Here is a 19,789-nt window from a genome sequence, read left to right on the forward strand (position 1 = left end):
GAGCCCAGTGTTGTTCTTTTTGGCCGTACAGCTGTAGAAATGCTACTAACTGAATCTGGGGATGTTTTTTTAGATGGGAGCTTTAAAAACTTTACTTTAAAATTCCTCAACTTTATGACACGACTTTACTTCCGCCACTGGTTTAATCAAGTAATCTGAGCACAAGCAGAGTCATCTGCTCCTTGCATGCATGTGAAAGAAGTTTTCAGTGACAACAAACTGGATATTTGTGCCTAGAACCAAAACTCTCCAAATAAAAGCGTGCATTGGGATGCTGCCTCCACCCTTGAGGGACTGACTGGGAGCCCTGGAGCTCATCCTGCATGCAGGCCGGTCCTGGAAGAAGACACAACACGCGACCAAATGATGGAATGAAATGAAACAGCCTGCAAAGACCTCGGCCAGTCAGCACACTATACGTTCACACACACACACACACACACACACACACACACACACACACACACACACACACACACACACACACACACACACACACACACACACGGAGGGCTCACGCAGTTTTTCTATCTCTGACGATCTGTTGACGGAGCGCTGAGCTGTTCGTCATCCGGTCGAGGTGGGGCTCTTCGGCCCGGCGCACCGTCGACTGAGTCAGGATGGAGGGATGAGGACGGGGCATCCCACTCACCCTCTGCACGGCCGGAGACACTGCTGCGCTGCTGTCATGGCAACAGCAGCAGTCACCACCGCCAGCATGGGCCTGAAATGCACAGGCCAGGAGGAGTCACACACACGCACACACACACACACACAACCAGAGCACGACACACACGGGTAGAAACTACACAGAGGAGACAAATACTGAGTGTAAATGTGCTGGTTCCTCCTCAAACATCTGTAGGCATCAGACCCTGGAGACTGGTACAACTCTGTGCACCGTTTAAGCCTTGTAAGGATAAGAAAAGTGGCACTGTTCTTTGTTTGAAATGCAGTTTTTCTTTCTTTTTTTCCTTGCGAATATGCTGCATTTTTGAGAATGTAAATCGCCCGAAGCTTCTCAAACTGATTTCTAAAGCATACAAACAATTGTTTAAACTGTCTTTTATTCAAATTTACGTATTCGCAGTGGAGTCACACTATTATTTTCGGGCGAAAGCACAAATTGCTTCTTGCTTTTGGATAAATAACACCGCAGAGCCCTGCATAGGCATGAAGTTGCTTCTTATTTAGCATGAAATATCAGTGTTTTATCACATAAATTCTGCCTCAACCCTCTCCCTCCTCCGTGTCTCCACATCGGGCATTTTTTCTCCGTGGCTGGACAACATCTAACGCTACTTGTTAATCTCGGGCTTTTGCTGCAAATGAAGCCAAGTCACCAGTGTGATGCAGATTTCAGTGTGTCTTTATATGGTGGAAAAAGCCGACAGTGCAAGCGCAGATCCCATTCAAACAGGTGTGAGGAGCAGAAACAGTCCCAGGTGGCGCTTGTTGGTCGGATACGTGGCCATATAGGAGCGCATATTGTGAGCATCTTTGCGCTTTTTTTAAAAAAAGGATTGAGCAACCCGCATCCGAAAATAGTGTTGGCTGTTAGAAAGTAGGTCGATAGGAACTGAGAGCGACGTTTGTTTCCACGCTTTTGTCTGTGTTCTTTGTTGTTTAGCGAGGACTGTGGGTTTTTTCATAGCCTACCCTTGTGTGGAGCGTTTTACGCACAGGTGGGAGATACCCGCTCAGCATAGGACAGCCCCCCTCTCTGCTCCTCAGCGGATGATGTGAGGAAGTGACATTTTTCACCGCTGCGGTTCGGGACAGCACTGCTCCTCTGCAAACAGGTGTGCTGCTGTCCGGGTCACTTTTACAGAGCGAACCACAGGGAGGTAGCGTCCCGAAACCTGAACCGAGCCGCCTGGACGCGGGACAGCGGGGGCCAGAGGAGGAAAGAAAAAACCCACCCCGTTCAAGTGTGCGCTTTATTAGCCGGGGCTGTTTGAACGGGTTCAGACACAGAGGGAGAGAGGGGGAGCGATGGCAACGAAAAAGGCGTGCGTGGATGCGCCCAAACGGAGCCGGAGTCCGGTCGTGTTGGAGGCGGAGATGTTCAGTGAATTTCAGGACTGGTGTCTCCGGACTTATGGAGACTCCGGTAAAACAAAGACCGTCACCCGGCGAAAATATAACAAAATCATGCAGACACTGTTGCAGAACGACGAGTCGGACGGCGTTTATGTCGACAACAGCCACATCAACGCCAAATTCAAATTCTGGGTGAAGTCTAAAGGATTTCAGGTCGGAACCAACGTGTTGGGAGAGCACAACAAGAAAGGAGCTCCAGGGAAACCCGTCCTATATGTCCCGGTCAAGTCAACGGTAAAGTGTGTGCGTGCGTGTGTTGATGTGTGTGTATATGTGTGTGTGTGTGTGTGCGGCAGAGGGAGAACGTGCGTGGTACTCGCGCACGAGGTGTCCCGTTGCCGCCTATAAGTTGTCATTATTTCAGGCTGCGCACCCGTCACACGAATAAAATGACAACTTGTACTGTTTCGTCGTCCCGGCTCGCCCTCATCTTTCCTCCGACGAAGCTTCACTTTGTCCACATCCCAACCAGAGCAGCCCTACTCTCATCCCTTGCTGCCATAGCAACGCCGGTGCCTCCTGGCAATCGCATTTGTAAAAGGTAGGCTATCATGCATAGCCATCTCGCCAGTGAGGTTGAAGTCCTGTCAGCGGCGCGCTGCCGGCTGCAAAGCACGAGATAATTGACTATTGACAACATTTTGTTTGAACCGTGCCGTGCAGGTCTCGTGTAGCCCGGTATGGTGATGCTGTGCGCGCGCACGTGGATGCAGCGGCATGTCGGTGGGTCGGGTGGGCTGTGTCGGGGGGCTCCGGTGCTCCCGTTCAGAGACCACAGGCTTTAAACGCCAACTTAACATGTTATTTTCACCTTTGTGCTGCGACGCTCCGCAGGTCTGACTGTCAACAATCCATCAAAAGACGCGCGCCCTCACTGTCCCATCTAAACCGAGAAATGTGTGCGAGTCTCGGTGAGCCTGATTTGCTTCCTTTTTAAGAGCAAATATTGGCTTCTGAAATACTCAAATATCTGCCCTTTCGTGAAATATCACCGTGTGCAGACAGTCTGTGTTTGCACCCCACTTTTCATTGTCCTGGGAAGGATGCAGATCGGCACTCGTTGCTCTGGCAACACCTGTGCAGTCCAGGATAGCCTGCCTCTGCCGCATTTTATTGTGTGCTCTCCGACATTAAGCTCTATAAGCCCGCTTAAGTCTGTCTCCGCAGGAGAAAGATATTAAAATGAAAGTGTACATTTAATGGAGCGGGGTAGCTGTGCGTAATTGGTGACCACGTGAGGGGCTGTGGCGGAAACAAAAGGGTCTGCTCGGGACTGATAGCGACATACGCCCACAGTTGGTGCTCAGACTTCACTTCTCCGTGCTTGTGGCGGATGTGTGGTTATGTTTCTTTGGTAAAATGGAAGTCTGGGCTCCATCCGTCCCACTGCTGAGGCTGCAGGTGTGTTTGGGGTTAAACAACGTCTTTTTCTTATTTTTAAACCAAGAAGATATGTGCGTGATGAAGTGTCAGCCAGTGCCCCGGCAGCTCTCTTTGTGCGCACGCGGGCGAGTGCTCGTGCTTGTGCGCGCCCACGTGTATGCTTGGTGTTGGGGCCTGCTGTGCCAGCAAGGAGACAACCACCATTTTAAATAAGCGCCTTCAGGGATAATCTCCCCCCACCCGGCCTGCTGGGACAGAGTCTCTCTGGACCTCTGAGAGCAGAAACACGTTCTGTGTTAACAAACTGGAGGAGATATTGGCCTGATCTCACTCTGGATCCTTTGATTTTAGCTGGACAGATCTGATCCCTCCACAGGTGTTTTACCTGTGTGAATGAACCATTTAGATTTAGGCCTTTACAAAACTCCTCTAATCTCTGCTCAATATTATGTTTCCCTCTGGGCAGGAGGGCAGGTGTGATCTGTCCCTGCAGGTGCAGATGGTGCCTGAAATGTGCTGCTGATTAGCTCTGTGACTTTCGCCTTTTCTTGTTGATCTAAATTCATAAATGTCCGTTTGCTCAATCTGTTTATCCACAAACATTGTTTGGGTCAGCTTTTTGTTGATTTCTCAGTAAAGGCCATTTCAGAGGCACAGTTCAACCAAAGGAGGCTGAGAAAGGCAGAGTGTTTCTAAAGAAAAAAAAGTAGATTTTTTTTTACTGGATAGGAGTTCAGGCTTTGCAGCTAATATCATAAGTCAGGGGGAAACCTCCCCCTGACTCAGCTCCACTTGGGAAATTTAAACAACAAACAAAACATCAGCCAACACAAGCTGCCTCCAGCCTAATGATGAGTCAGAAGCCACAAATCAACCAATTTATATGCATGTGACTGTATTAGAAAGCATGATTTTTGATTCAGCCTGTGCTGCTTTATAAATAGGCTGTCCGGGGCCAGTGGAAAAGCGACACACTCGTACAAACACGCACGCACAATGGTCAGTGGCTGCTCGCAGGGCTGCAAGGCCGGGGGCGTGTCTGTGGAGCTGGAGCACTGGAAGCCCCGCTGCAGCTGCTCCCAGGGTGTGCCAAGTTTCTGTATGGGGGCAGGCATGGGGCTAAATGACGGGAGGCTGGGTGGGGGTAGGGACGGATGGTGGCTGATGTGCAGACAGAGAAGGTCTCTTCTATGTGTCAGTGAAGCGTACAAGGCGACTTCAGTGTGTGATGGGACAGAAAGGCAGGGCACAGTAGCACTGACTCAGTGTAGATGCCTCTTTTCAAGCCGGACAGGGAATTATTTTCTTTCAGTGTTTTCTGTTCGTCTCTGTCCTCCTGCTCGTGTTGTCTCGCCCTCTTTCTGCACAACTCAGAGCCTCTCCAGTGCTCAGAGAATCCAGCAGCCCTCAGTGTGGAGATGCAACCTCGTTTAGCTCTCATTATGTCCTGATTAGAGGACGCTACAGAGGAGGAGGGGTATAGGACCAGAAACAGGCACAGAGATGCACCACAGAATTGCACACAACGTGAGCACAAGCCTTTTTCCTGAGTGCAGCCAATTTCAAAAAGAAACGCTTAAATGCCCTGCGCATTTCCTTTCGGCTGACACGAGCATTGTACTGAAAATTTTGAAACACTGCGAGCTGTTGCTTTTTGTTGCCATGCCAACTGAAATCTGTAAATATCTCTGTTCGTTTCTCACACAAGTAGGTTTTGGTGGACATGCTCTCATATACAGACACAGAGAGACTTCACATGATGTTTCAAAGTGCCCGCACAAACTATGAAGCCAGCATAAGCTCATGAAAATCTTTATTGGACACTATTAGCAATTTATTAGGCAACAAAATTTGAAAAATGACCTGAAGTTGCAATGATTGACAGTCGATCAGCAGAAAATTGGCAACTGAGGCTGCAGGAAACAGTGAAAACTGTCCATCACAATTACTCGTCACGCAAGTCTTTAAATGTCTTGTTTCATCCAAACAACGTCAGAAGCTGTTGATTGATGATCAAAATAGTTGCAAGTTATTGTCTGTTAATCAGCCAATCATCACAGCTCCACTGGCAATGATTTAAATGATTGTTTTTAAACCAAAAATATCAAAAATTCTTGGGTTTTGGTTTCTCAGATGTGAGAATTTGCTGTTTTTTCTGTTGTCATAAATGACATTTAACTGAATATCTTTGTGTTTTCCACTGTAGCTCTGACAAAAGAAGCCATTTCAAGACACAATCTTGGGCCTTTGTCAGTGTTTTCTGACATTTCATTGACAAAATGTTCTTTCAGTTAATGGTTGACACTGAAAACAAACAGTTAGGTGGCAGGATGCAATTAAACAGGTCTGTCAGGAATAGGATTTAATACAGCCATCATTTCACTAAATAAAGGCTTGTCTCAGGACGTCCCCTTCAACATGCAGAAATCACAAACTGCTATTCCTAATCTGTGTCTTGAAAAATGGGCCTTAAATGTTTGCGCCTCACCGTCAGATGGGAAGAGGAACATCATCATTATTATCTGATTAATTAGTCTGCATTTCCCCTGAGAGCCGGTCTTTTGTGGAGGGGCCACAGAGTCAAAAGAATACTGGCCCTATTATTCAGCAGCATTTGCATTATTGCTATTTTTGCATAGTGAATCTCCAGTGCTTTTGTCCGGTGTTTTTTTTGTCTCGTTCCTCTCTGGCAGTGCTTATTAGGAGCAACACATGGAGTCGCACTCACAGGTTCAAATGGTACAATGCTCACTAGCCCAAACCGAGAATCACAGTTCCGATGGCAGTCATCCTCATCAGAGCAGCAGCAGAGAAACCACCTGAGCGTGGGGTGGCAATTGACTTGTCTTCCCTCAAAGGTGGAGATGTGTCTGTCTGAGGGCAGGGGACTCTTTCTTTGTTAAACGTGAGCCAAATAAAGATCCAGTAAGAAACAAGTTCGTATCAGTAAGTGCCCATTTGGTCATTCCAGACGTTGCTATGTTACTGTGACTTACTGTAAATGGGTGACGAAATCCATACTGCACGTATGTGGTGGTTTGTGCACGTGTGTGTGCTCGTACAAAGAGGGGGTCGCTGATCGCATGCTCTGTGTTTCCTCCCTTCAGCACCCTCTCTGTTGCCATGGAGAGACCGTTCTTTGCTTTCCCATAGGAGGAGAAATTAACACCATTTTTAACTGGCCCGGGGGCCTCCCCCCGTGTGGGAGATAGTCTGAGTTGTGCTCCACACACACACACACACACACACACACACACACACACACACACACACACACACACACACACACACACACACACACACACACACACACACACACACACACACACACACACACACACAGAGAGAGAAAGAGAGTCTTTAAGAAGGCAATAATCTTCCTACCGCACCGCCACTGTCATTTTTAATACCTTTGCAAGGCCAACATTTAACGAAGTGGGACAGTACGATAATGGCAGGAAAATGGCAAAATGGACTCTGGGATGTGATGATGTATGTGTGAGTCATTTACATCCCATTTTGGGTCAGTGACTGGAACGTCAACAGTGCCAGTCTGCCGGGCCAGTGGGACCGTCTGTGTCTCCGTCTCGATGGGATATAGGGGATGTCACACACTCTATCAAATAATGTTCATCATGGGAGCAGCACACACACACACACACACACACACACACAGAGAGACGCACACAGACGTGGGTGTCGGACAGAGGGGTTGAGCTCGGTGCACCTAATGTGGATTTAATGACAGAGGTCTTTATGAATTGAAGCGGAGGAGAGAGGCTCATAGTGAAAAGAGAACGGGATGAGATTTATATGTATGTACACATACTTATATATGAATATAAAAACCAGGTACACTGACTGTGGAGTAATCGTTTTTTTTTCTCCCAGTTTACCTCCACATAAACCTTTGTCCTGCACCGTCTTCCCCCACGACACACACATTGTCCCATTTGCACCTCAATTAGCCAGTTGATAGATTTACAAAGGGGAGATGGGACTTTAAAAGATGACCTGTTGTCACATCTGCGGTGAGATAATCTGAGTCATGAGCACTGTTGACACAGCCATCTTTACTCCCCCTTTCCAAGTGCACACACACACACACACACACACACACACAAACACAAACACACCTGAACACACAGCGCCGCTCCCACAACTTAAGCTACTTATTCTACAGCCACCTCCTAGAAGAAATCTATCTACTGCTTGACTTTCAAAGTTAAGCTAAATTTCTGCATGTCACTCTGGTGCTGGAGCTCGTTTCTTGTGCGATGCATCTCCTCGCTGCTGCCTTTGTGACCCAGCTGCTTCCCATGAACCTCCCCCCATATCCTCATCCTCCTCCTCCTGACCTGCCTGTGTGCAGGACTGCTCCTCTCTGCTACAATAACTGTGTGTGTGTGTGTGTGTGTGTGTGTGTGTGTGTGTGCGTGTGTGCGTGTGTGCGTGTGTGCGTGTGTGCGTGTGTGCGTGTGTGCGTGTGTGCGTGTGTGCGTGTGTGTGTGCGTGACTGCCAGCGGGGGTGGGGGCAGCCAACTCAACCCCTCCAGTCTCCTAGCAACAGAGCGGTTTGGTGCGGGACAGGGGGAGGCGCAGGGGATGGGGGCTGGTTGTACAGTGACTGGGGAGAGCAAAGTCCTACGGGATTAGAAAAGATGGAGAGAGAAGGAGGAGAGCAGGAGAAGGAGGGCGAGTGTTGCAGGGTTTGTGGCGATTAGGGATGCTGACACGTCTCCTTTGCTCTTTAAAGCGGCGTGCTGCTGGAGAGACCAAATATCTACGGCGTTGCTCAACAGCTGTTCTCCTCTGAGATGCTCCGGCTACGAGCTCTGCCTGGTAGACGTATATTGCGCTTAAACACACAGTCTGAAAGCGTGCTGCGTTCAGAGGTGACTTCGACTCCCTGGTAGCTTGTGTTTGGAAGCTAAAACAGCTTATTGGTGCAGGAGGGCCTGAGCAGGCCTACAGGTAGCAGGAGGGGCCATTTTAGCTGTATGTTCTTGCATGAGGAGAGCACAAAAGTACACTATAAAAAACTGTAATCCTTTGCACAGTTTCTTGGTTTGCAAATGGGATTATTTTTGCTGTATTTCTTGGTTTACACCATTACAATCTGAGGATCTTTAGAGTTGGGATGGCTAGTAAAGACATAACATGACATTTTTGGACTTTATCTTTGGCTTTTCTCACATTTCATTCCCCAGTTAATAAAGAAAACTATAGTTGCCAAAGCATTTAAAACATTAGTCCTGGGTTCAGACTTTATCACCAGGTCTGACTCTGATGGGTTGCAGAATAATGTTTCTTTTGTGGTTCAGGCCATTTCTCGGTATTAAATAATGAAAGTTTTTATACTAATTTGAATGTAATTTTTTCACAATTTGCTCTGGATTTACAGATTTTTCATGTTTTTCCTTCAAAAAGTATTAAAGTTAATAACATGATTTAAAAAAACAGGCCAGGGCTCTGAATAATATCCACAATATTTTTTTGTTTTACAACTGATTTTTATGATGTTTTTTATGGTAACTTTACTCAGCCTGGTGTCACAAAAAGGCATGTTTTTTGTTGCTGTTGTTGCATTTTTAACATTTGCTGTTTCATTGCTCACCACATGCAGGAAGTGATAAATTTATGCACAGTTCTATGATACTTTGCTAACATTTCCATACTAAAGGAATCTTATCGTTGAATAACAGTTTTTTCTGCTTTTATTACACATTCTAATATAATTATATACACACTACCAGTCAAAAATTTGGACACACCTTCTCATTCATTCATGTTTTTTATTTAATTATTTTCTACATTGTAGATTAATACTGAAGACATCAAAGCTATAAAAGATTACATATGGAATTACGATGTAAAAGTTGTAAACAAAGTTGTAAACAAAAAAATGTTAATCTTCAGTATTAATCTACAATGTAGAAAAGAATACAAATAAATAAAAAGCATTGAATGAGAAGGTGTGTCCAAACTTTTGACTGGTGGTGATATACTGTATAATTTATTCTTCAAGTGTTGAGTCTGCTAGCTTCCATTATATGCCGGTCATTTAAAGGTGGTTACTGCTGAATTGAAGTAAGCAAATATTTTTATGTATTTTACCTAAATTTTTTATTGGCAGTTGTTTTCAGCAGCTTTATACTGTATAATAGGTACATGCAGTAATTGTTCTTTAACAGGTTTTTATAAGTGTTTTATGGTAACTTTACTACCATTTCTGCAGCAATCTGACTCACTGAATGTAGACTGTTGGTATAAGTCAGTCATTTGCTGCTTACCAGGTGGTTTTGTCTTCCCCTTCCAGTCTACATGTTACAGTTTTTGAACATTCCACATTCAGTCTGGTATTATGAAAAAATGTTTTTCACATGCCAAGTCACCTAGTGTGTTAACAGAATACTTTTTTTTTTTTGCATTTGGTGTGTCATTACATGCCTTGCAGTTGAGACAAATAATCCATCAAACTAAACATTATATTGTGTGTTATGTCATCGTCATGACACAAAAAACTGTCAAACTGCGTTTTTTGTTTTGGTTTTTTTTTTACAGTGTAAAGCTGCAAAGATTTTGATTATAGTAATTTCTTTGGCACATTTCCTTGGTTTGAGGTTTTATGCTTTTCTAGGTTTATATCACTATAAATGTAATATTTGGGGGTTTTGAACTGTTGGCCAGACAAAACAAGACAACAGAGGATGTTATCTTGGCCTTTTCTCAAATTTCATCCCCCAGTTAATAAAGACAGTCATAGTTGCAAAAGCAGTGACTGCACTAGTTCATACTTCATCATGAGGTCTGACACTGATGGGCTGCAGAATAATGTTCCTTTTGTGGTTCAGGTCAGAGACAACGTTCCCAACAGAGTATCCAGTGTGCATATTGGGTATTTTTCTGTGGTAGAATTCAGTGGAGGATGCAGCGGTGATGTGGGTGCACTGCACACCCCACAGTTGTATGAGATTATCCAAATCCAGCGTGAATGGACCCGACACCATTGTCCCAGTCAGCAGCAGCAGCAGCAGCAGCAGCAGCAGCTTCGGCAGCGGTGATGTCACCAGGGGAAAGATGATGATACCTCCAAGTGCGATAGATTACAGCTGCAATGATGAGGCGGAGGATCGCCATTATTTCATTTATTATCATTACATTTAGCCCATGCTGACAGGGGAGAGTGGCTGGAGTGAGAGGGAGAGAGCGAGGGAGAGGGCCGGATTAAAACAAACCCGCTCTGTGAGCTGGTTTTAGTTGCCATGGCAACGATCATTACCTCGCACTTGGGAGAGCAGGAGGAAGGAGAGGAGGAGGAGGGGGGAGGAGAGGAAAGATGGGACGGGAGGTATGGGATAGAGACAGGAGAGAGGACGCAGTTGGGGGAAAACAAGAAAATGAAATGTCAGATCCCAGGAACTGTGCAGAAATGTCAAGAAGGGGAGGGGCCCAAAGTGTGATTCCTCAATGCCAGGGGGACAACTTTTTGAACTCGGGACCCTCCTCTCACTCAAACAAGAAAAGATCACTCTCCAGCCAGAGCCCAATCTACAGGAAATGTCAGAGCCTGTCTCATATTTGCCTGGAAGAGGTGGACTTCATGGGGGAGGAAAAGCTAATTGGATGCCCAAATCCATTTGTTCCATTTTATGCTTGCTGGTGCACTTTATGTTTAGAATATCAGCAGGTGCAGAAACATAATGATAAGATCTGGTGGAGAAATGCAAAGTGTTGACTGCAAAGAGTTATATAGAGGAGGAGATGGAGACAGAAAGGAGAGAGAAGCCCCATGTGGTGCTGCGGATGGAGGCCGTTGTCCTGGCGATCCTACTTCCATGGTGTGTCACATGACCCTTTGCCCAGCACACCTGCCCGAGAGGAATCAGTGGCAGTTTCTATGGCGACAGGGTCAGCAGTACGGGAGGCAGGATGGCTGCCAGAGGTGGTAGGAGGGACTGCTGGTCTCGTACAGTGTCGGTGGTGTTATTTTTAACCATAACAGAGATGAGGTGATGGTTGTCGACCCAGCCGACACTTCTCCCCCTAAAGGAGAAATTTAAACCCTGCAGGAGGTGGGGTGAAGGGAGCAAACCAGCCTGTTTCAGCTTTTTTTTTTTTTTTCTAAGGCTGCTGAGGACTTTTGTGACTGTCTGCAAACACATGGCCGCACATGTTATCTCTGTCAGCCCGAGGCCATGCAGGCAATAAAATAAACTCCTGTGTCTGTCTGTGTGTTTCAGTGTTCAGACGGGAATTCAGCCCAAGACAACTCCTCCCTGAAGCGTGTAGCTGTGGTTGAGGACTTCTTCGACATCATCTATGCCATGCATGTGGAGATGGGTGCAGATCCTGGTAGAGCACCCAAGCATGCAGGCCAGAAAAAGACCTACAAGGCGGTGAGTGAATGTGACCAGAGGCCTGCACTGTAAAATAAACATCTTAAAAAAATGACTGGCAGCCGCCAAACAAAAACTATAAAATGAAAGTTAAATGTCCCAGTTCTAATAAAGTGCAAAAACAACATATTTACAGAAATGTTCAATACATGCTCTGCACTGTAAAAATAATCCATTAAAAGTGGTGAAAATCTGGCACAAGGGTGCTATTATCTGAAAAAAATACCGTAAAACGGAGTAATTTAATGGCCACGCACGTTAAAGAATGAATTCGGCCTACTTTGCTATTTGTTAAAATTCAGATGTAAGCATTATTTACAGTTTTGTGTAAAGAATAATTGCATAATAATTGTGTAATTCAGCAATTTCTGATTTTATTATTGTTATTACAATAAAGTCTAATAATTAATAATTATTGACCATTTTTCGATTCATAATGTACATGTTTTTGTTCAAACAATGGCAAAATCTGTAAAATAATTATATTTTATAATTTGAATACATGCATACATATTTTATGATTTGAACGATCTAAATGCATTTTTTTACAGTTAAATTATTGATAGTGATTTTACTAGATGTTTTCTGTAATTAACAAAACACAGAAAGTCTGAAAAAACGTAGAAAATTGTTTAATTAAATACAAGCAACAGTTGTTGAAAGACAGGAGTGACCGTTCACGACAGCCTGTTACAGTTGCACTATTTAACTGTTTTAATAATCAAGTTTTCTAAATATTATAGTATTAATTGTTAGTTGATAAGACATTTTACTTCATTTAAAAGCAGATATGCAAAAAGAAAAAATAAAACAGATCTTTTAAAATGATCAAGTACTTGGTTTCCTTTTAGAAAAATACAATTTTGTATCACTTAAATTGCATATCTCCATCCCTAAACGAAATTCTTTACAGAGCTCAAACTACCAGCTCTCTTCGAAAAGTTAGAGGAAACGGAGAAACATTTTCTGACAGGGAGAATGACAAGCTGCCAAAATATTCTCCCACAGACTACATGTGAAAGATGAAAGTTGAGGACAACTCAGAATTGTCCTAAACCTGCATTATTTTTTATACAGCCAGCAGATGGCGACTCCCCTGGTTGCAAAAAGAAGTGTGATTGTCAAGAACTCTATTAGGGAATTGTCTTACTTCTATCCTCATTTATTATCCAAGTCAGCTTTTTCCTAATAGTTTTTTGGTTTCAATTTGTAATTTCAACTCTCCTTCAGTACAGCATAGTGTTTATTTTGTAAATTATGGTCGCATTGTGAATAAAACAGGCGTTAAATTGGAGTATGTTTTAGGGCGGGGCTACCTTGTGATTGACAGGTTGCTGCTCTTACCATGTGTAGTGTCCTCGAGTTGTCAATAGCTCCACTCCTCGCTTGTTATGTCTAGTTTCAAAAGACAAAGATGGTGTCGGCCAAATTCGAGGCTTCAGAACAGTCGTCCACAGACTGATTGCTATGCCACAGTCGCTACGTTGATCTTTAATATGCGGCCTGTGGTGTAAATTAGTTTAATTTCAATGTGAGTTAGAAAATAATCATCAGGTCACAAGTGTCAGTGTCAGTACTGCATGTATTTTACAGAGTGTATATAGTTGTTGTATATGGAGTTTTTTTTCTTTCATCCATCCATCGATTTGCTTTATCCCACACAGGTATCAATCACCAGCCCAATGACCTTGTTTCACTGTAGTTTTTGAGAATGTGGCGGCTAAAGCAGACTGTTAAAATAAAGAAGCAGTACTTTAGATTTTTTTTTTTCTTGTCTGTGAAAAGCTGTACATGTTAGCTCTGGGAATGTAATGTATAATTTTTAGCATCAGGAGTTACCAAGGTAACAACTGTTCACCTTTATCAGGAAATCAAGATATTTGTGGAACTCAAACCACAACTTCTTCTTCATTTTGTGCCACTTTATTAATGTTTCTAGAACAAAGACGGTCTACTGGGCTGCTTTGTTTGTTAGAGGTGCGGAGGCAGCATAGCGGGGCAGGGGGGTTGGTACCCCTCCCCTCCTCCTAACCCACCAGGAATAAAAAAAAAAATCATAGAGCCAGTTCCTCTTGCCCTGTAGAGAGGTCCTGTCACGTCTCATAGAGTGTACCCTTTTGAGGAGGCAGCATCACTGGGGCAGGGCATAATATGGAGCTGTCACTGTGGCCTTCTGGGAGGTGCACGCTCCTTTGGGTGGCCTTTCCCTCTCAGCTGCCTCTAGGGGCCACGAGGGCTGGGGGGGGCGACGGGCAAAGGGGATGGTGGGCACCCCCACTGCCTCTCCATGGTCACGTGAAGGTCGGATTTTACAGGGAAACGCCAGAGGGGGTGAGGAGGGGAGGGTGGCATGGCGGTGGAGCCACACTGAGAAGGAAGGCTTAGCATGAGAGAGGTGTAGATATGAGCCGGCTGCACCTGGGAGAGCGGCAAGAGGATGTCAGAAGAGAAGAAAGAAGAAGAGAGAAATCAGAAAAGACGAACGCCACTTGTGTTTTTAAGGTATCAAAACAGGAATATATAAGCAGGCTGCAGCTGGAATTAGGCCATCCAAAAGCACCAAGCGAACACCCAGAGGGAGGATTCCTCCTCATGCCATGTCGAGATAACACATAATCGCTGACCCCAAATTTTCACACATGCATGGTACAATAAAAACACCTGCACGCTGTTTGAGTTCAGCCACAGCCTGAGCCAGATCTGCTGCCATCTTTTCTTTTTTCTTTTTTTGTGCCATAACCCAGCCTCCTCTGCTCACTCCCCCGACACAGATCGCAGAGACCTACGCCTTCCTGCCCAGAGAGGCGGTGACTCGGTTCCTAATGAGCTGTGGAGAGTGTCAGAAGAGGATGCACATTAACCCCAGCACTGCGGAGTTCAAAGGTAAAGGCGCACATGTGACCCATGGACGGTCGCTCATTCTGGAGGCATCATTAACTGATAGGCTATTTTTGAGATCAACCTTTAAGCGTTGTTAATGCGCAGATGCTTTGACATACTGACACGATAAAGGGTTTCTTACTAAATTGCCAGAGATGGAATGAGACAATCAATCTTCTACAACAGCTAGACATAACTGTTGTCATGGTATTCATAGAAATACTAATTTGTTTTATCGTGTAAGATGGAAATGTTTGTGGTTGGCATCTGAATGACAGACACCCAAAGTTCTCCATTGTCCTGTCAGACACTAAATATGAGCTGATGTGATCCTCGGTGTTTGCACTTTGAAGAGTTTTTACATTGAACCTTTATTAATAAATCATATGTGTATATCCATGATCGACATGATGTAACAAAGACTCAAGAGGACTGATTCTCTGGGATTGAAAGGAGCCTCTAAAATGATCACAGAGTTCCTCTAGTGGCTGGTGAGCAGACTGCAGGCAGCTGCCAGGAACATTGACTTCAGGTGTTACGTACAGCAGAGGTTTAGATTTCAGCCTCTTGCACAATACTGAAGCAGTTCTGTGGCGCTCAAAGGTTTTGTTTGTGTGATCAGCTCTGATCTTGGTGAAGGAAGAAAAGCCAAAACTCACACAGATAATCAACAGGAAGTTTTTTGTTGTAGCTGATTTGTCCGACAATGAGTGCCCAACACTGGACTCTTTCTCAGAGTCATAACTCAATAAAATATTAACATAACTCAATAAAATATTAACACATAAACTTGATGCACAAGTTTTTTCATTCAGTGGGATGTAAACTTTCTGATAGAAAAAAACATCCACTTAGAATTCATAGAAAAAAAAACATGCAGAATTTGTCTTAGAATCATCATATTTTTATGTTTTATTCAGGATCAGTTTATAACACACTGATAGATTTGTGGACAGACTTGCAGACAGGAGCTGCCAATGTCTAATCCAGCATAATTTAATGCTGTCATTCCAAAGCATAATTACATTAAACAGAGAAACATGGCGTTTTTATTGTCAAAGGGGAAACAGTATAATGTAATCGATTACACAGTAAACTGCAGTCATCACCAGCTAATTATTTTTGTTCAGTTTCAGTGTATATTATCAGTTATTTTTGCTTTTGAAAATATAGCGCAGATCCAGTCAAGTGAAAAGATTTTTTCTGATATTTTGTCCACTTCACAAATAGTTATTAAATCACAGAACCTGATCTGGCAAATAACAATTAAAACATCATACATTTATGTGTAAATGTTATATGTTATTTCCAGTATGTGACACTGTAGATTTCATGGTTTGCTTTAAAATCATGAAAGGGATGTTTATGAAATCTGTAGTGTTGGAAGACGCATTCTAATCTTAGTAAGAGTATCAGAAGTTAGCGGTAGTAAATGTTTTCTACTTTATATAATATATAATGATGCGTCAGAATTTATAGGTAGATTAATTATGGTATTTAAGTATATAACACTTTTTAAAAATCTTTTCTTGTTACAAAAGGTGAATTTTCATGAGCAATCAACTTAAAAACTTGCGTTGATGCTTCCAATCATTAAGCAAGTGGTAGCTAAAAATACCTTTGATAGTAGTGGAAAACCTAATTCCCTCAACTCGATGTAGTTCGCTGGTTGATATTAATTTAATATTGTTGTCATAACTCAAACAAGATTGGTGCAGTTTTTTTGAGCCAGAGCGTTATTTTTTAGAGTGTATTTAGTTACTTTGATTCATCTTCTTGCTTCTATATTTACTATACTAGTTAAATTGTATGTTTTTCTTGTGTTTTTCTTCGTCAGAAAATGACAGACCGACCTCACTGGTCCCGGACCTCATTGATTACAACATGCCTCTTACTGCCACCTACCTGAAACAAATGAAACTGCAGTGCATGACCACCACTGAGAGGGTGAGTGACTCTTTCTGGAAGTTTTTAAGATGTGGGAATCAACGCAGGCTGTCCTGATTTATTACAAAATTGTAACATCTTCCCATTCGTCGTAATTGAGCCGGGTGCACACGTCAGCGAGAGGTGCAAAATTGGACGTCCCTCCTCTCAACTTTTAGTTCATTATTAAAGAATCTGTGTTTCCCCCATTGCTCCGAGGAGGAGCCCAGTGTGAAACCAGGATTAGTGTGTGCCGAGTGACGTCATGTGTGAGACCCCTCCCATGTGTAGCTGTGACAGAAACACTCAGGAACTGCTGCCACTAAAGTGCAGGGAGCGGTACTTGATGATGATAATGTAGACCTCACTCACGCATAATTAGGATTATCCGGAACAATGACCCAGACTGTGATTCGTGGGTGAGTACAAATTAACAAATGCTCAGACTGTTGGTCGCATCTGTGCGCAGACAGAGTATGAACAGGCCAATAATTTAATAATTAACCATCACAGAGGCTTGTTCCAGTGCTGTAGGAGACTTGTAGTAATTTGTTCCATATCTGTGCTGCACTGGTTTAAACAGCAGCTGGTTGAAAATACAGCAGGTCTGTTCTGTTGACAAAAGCAGATCACGAGTAAAGTCGTGAGTGTGTGTTTAGTCTGTTGCAGCTTCAGTCCTCAGCTGCCGGCCTGCTGTTTGGCAAAACTTGGGCGATTGTTACAGTTCAGCACTGATTTTCTTTCTGGTAAATAAACAAATTGCAAACACGTGGTGAAATAATGCATCTAATTTGTTTTCTATCCCGCTTACTGAACATTTTCACTGTTCTACACGTTACTGGGTCTGTTTGGATTGTGCACAGGCCTTGTTATGAAAACAGGACCACAAAAACAGAGATGCAATTGACTGTTAGTGTTATTTTTAGTTAGTAAAAACCACAAAACAGTGTTTTAAAAATTCCTAATGGTCACATTTTTGTGTTTATTCACCCAAATATGAGAAGTTTAATATGACATAGGACCAAGAAAAGCCACAAACAGTCAAGTGAGAAGCATAATTCTAAGACAATTTAGATTTTTTTACTTGAAATATTAATTATAGGCTGCAATGTTTGTGATGCAGGTGTTTATTCTACCTTTCCTTTACTGTTTCATTAGCTGACCTCAATTTTTTTCTTACTCTATCAATTATATATTTTCTTGAAGTAGAGACATTAATGACGCTACATTTCCAACTACTTAGAAGCGGTGTAATTAGAAACTCTCTCTCTCTCTGTCTCTTTAATGCTACATGGCTCACTTGGTACCTAATAGAGCTGTCACTGAGCATTTTGGTTCTCTACAAACCCCTTACAGAGGGACAGGAGCATATTCCCAGGAGTTTAGGCCTATTTGTGTGCTCGTGTGGGGGGAATGAGATGGATTTCTGCTCTGTTCCTGTCACACAGTCATGGTTGTGCTTCGCTCTGAGTGAGATGCCAGCTGACACACGACAGCGTGCATGCAGGTCGTTTACGTTAGCATGAAGTAAGCCGGCCCAGGCCACTCTGTGACCCTCACTTTGGTCTGAAATGTAAATGTCATTTGTGTGGTTTAAAGCCAGCGCTCAGGACGGCCTTCGAGATTATTCAGCTCTCCTTTGATAATCCTTTACCCCTGTGGTTTACTCATGTTTGTGTTATGCTACAACAAGCATCTTCAGGGTCTCTACATAACGGAGTTAAAAATAGCAGTGCTCCAAGAAATGTATTAGTTAACAGAGAGCCTACATCTCCTCACTTCATCACATTTTATGAAGAAAATGTCCTTTAAAGGGTAGTTTCATTTTTTCTAACTCATAAATGTACGTTGGTTTCATTATTGGTTAGTGTAAGCACCTATAAGAGCCCTTGTTTACAGTGTTAAGTGACTGGACACAGAGTCTACAATGCTCACTCTGCAAGAACATAAACTAACAAAGATTTGTCTTACTGTCTCTACTCCACATCTCAGCAAAGAAGTGAGAAAATTTGAAGCTAAAAACTGCATGACTTTGAAAGATACTCTCTTTATTTGTCTAACTCATGCTACTGTAACCTCAAACTAGTTTCAGTTGAACAGATTTTATCCCTCACTTTGAAATTTCTTTAGGCAGAGATCTCTGTGTGGTCATTACGCTACAGGAGAAACAGTGACAGCAGCCAGCGCTCACATATCCAGCGTCAGCCTGTCCTTTAACGGCAAAAACGACGCGATTAAAGTCAGAAGTGTGAGGATCTTTCTCCTGCCCGCTCACTTTTCCTTTCCAGTCTCACAGCCTCTTTCTCTCACGCTGTCTCTCTTCAGGATGACAGTTCGGTGAGCAGCGAGGACATGAACAGTGCCGAGCCCACATGGGTCGCAGCTGAGCAGCCTGCAGTGCCTGAGCCGAGTCCAACCAACGGAGAGAGAGTCAGCAACCCGACAGCCACCATTAAAGAAGAGGACGGTAAGACATCACAAACTGCACTTTAGTGTCGACACGGCTCTGATGTTGTTTTTGTTTTGGTTTTATTTACATCTGGAATGTGAAGGTTCTCTCATTAATCAGGAAGGGACAGATCGGTGTTACACAGGAAACAGCTTGCCTCGTTCTTAGTGGACTAATCCAAATAAATCCACTCTTACAGGGGGTGGGACACCACCACAGCCCCGATCCTTTGTGCACCCCTCTCTCTCAGGGTGTAGGGCTTAAAGAAGTAGGACAAAGGCCGATATTAACCTTCACAGATTAGGCACCACTGTAGAGAAGATTCAAAATGGGGAAAAGGGAGAATGGATCTGTTCCAGTGAACATAGGTGTGACACATGTAGAAATCGTCACAGTGAAATCCGCACAACGGGCTTACAAAGCTGTAATTTCCACACAGCAGGCACTGAAGGCTCCCAGCCCCCATCAGTCCCTCCTCATCCTCATCTCTTTCCCTCTGGGCTGTAAAAACTCCTGAGAGTCCCTCCTTCTACTTCAGCTTTTATTTGTCCTGACAATTGGCCCCAACACACACTTTAACTATTTCAGAATGCACAACATGAGGCAGTGAGTCTCCTCCCCCTGTAGTAACACACCCACTCACACTCAG

At 43.8% G+C, this 19,789-nt stretch overlaps 1 protein-coding gene across 1 annotated transcript in view; it reads left to right on the forward strand.

Moving 5' to 3' along the window:
- Nucleotides 1-1,427: 1,427 nt before the first annotated feature.
- The window catches only part of nol4la (nucleolar protein 4-like a), a 28,630-nt gene continuing 10,268 nt past the window's right edge, over nt 1,428-19,789 (forward strand). The window contains exons 1-5 of the mRNA XM_023275651.3: nt 1,428-2,337; nt 11,730-11,885; nt 14,657-14,768; nt 16,603-16,712; nt 19,017-19,158. Of these exons, the coding sequence (XP_023131419.1) occupies nt 1,996-2,337; nt 11,730-11,885; nt 14,657-14,768; nt 16,603-16,712; nt 19,017-19,158 (862 nt within the window). The 5' untranslated portion in view covers nt 1,428-1,995. The remainder of the gene's footprint in view (nt 2,338-11,729; nt 11,886-14,656; nt 14,769-16,602; nt 16,713-19,016; nt 19,159-19,789) is intronic.

This window comes from Amphiprion ocellaris, chromosome 8 (genome assembly GCF_022539595.1).
Source record: "Amphiprion ocellaris isolate individual 3 ecotype Okinawa chromosome 8, ASM2253959v1, whole genome shotgun sequence".
Classification (NCBI taxonomy): domain Eukaryota; kingdom Metazoa; phylum Chordata; class Actinopteri; family Pomacentridae; genus Amphiprion; species Amphiprion ocellaris.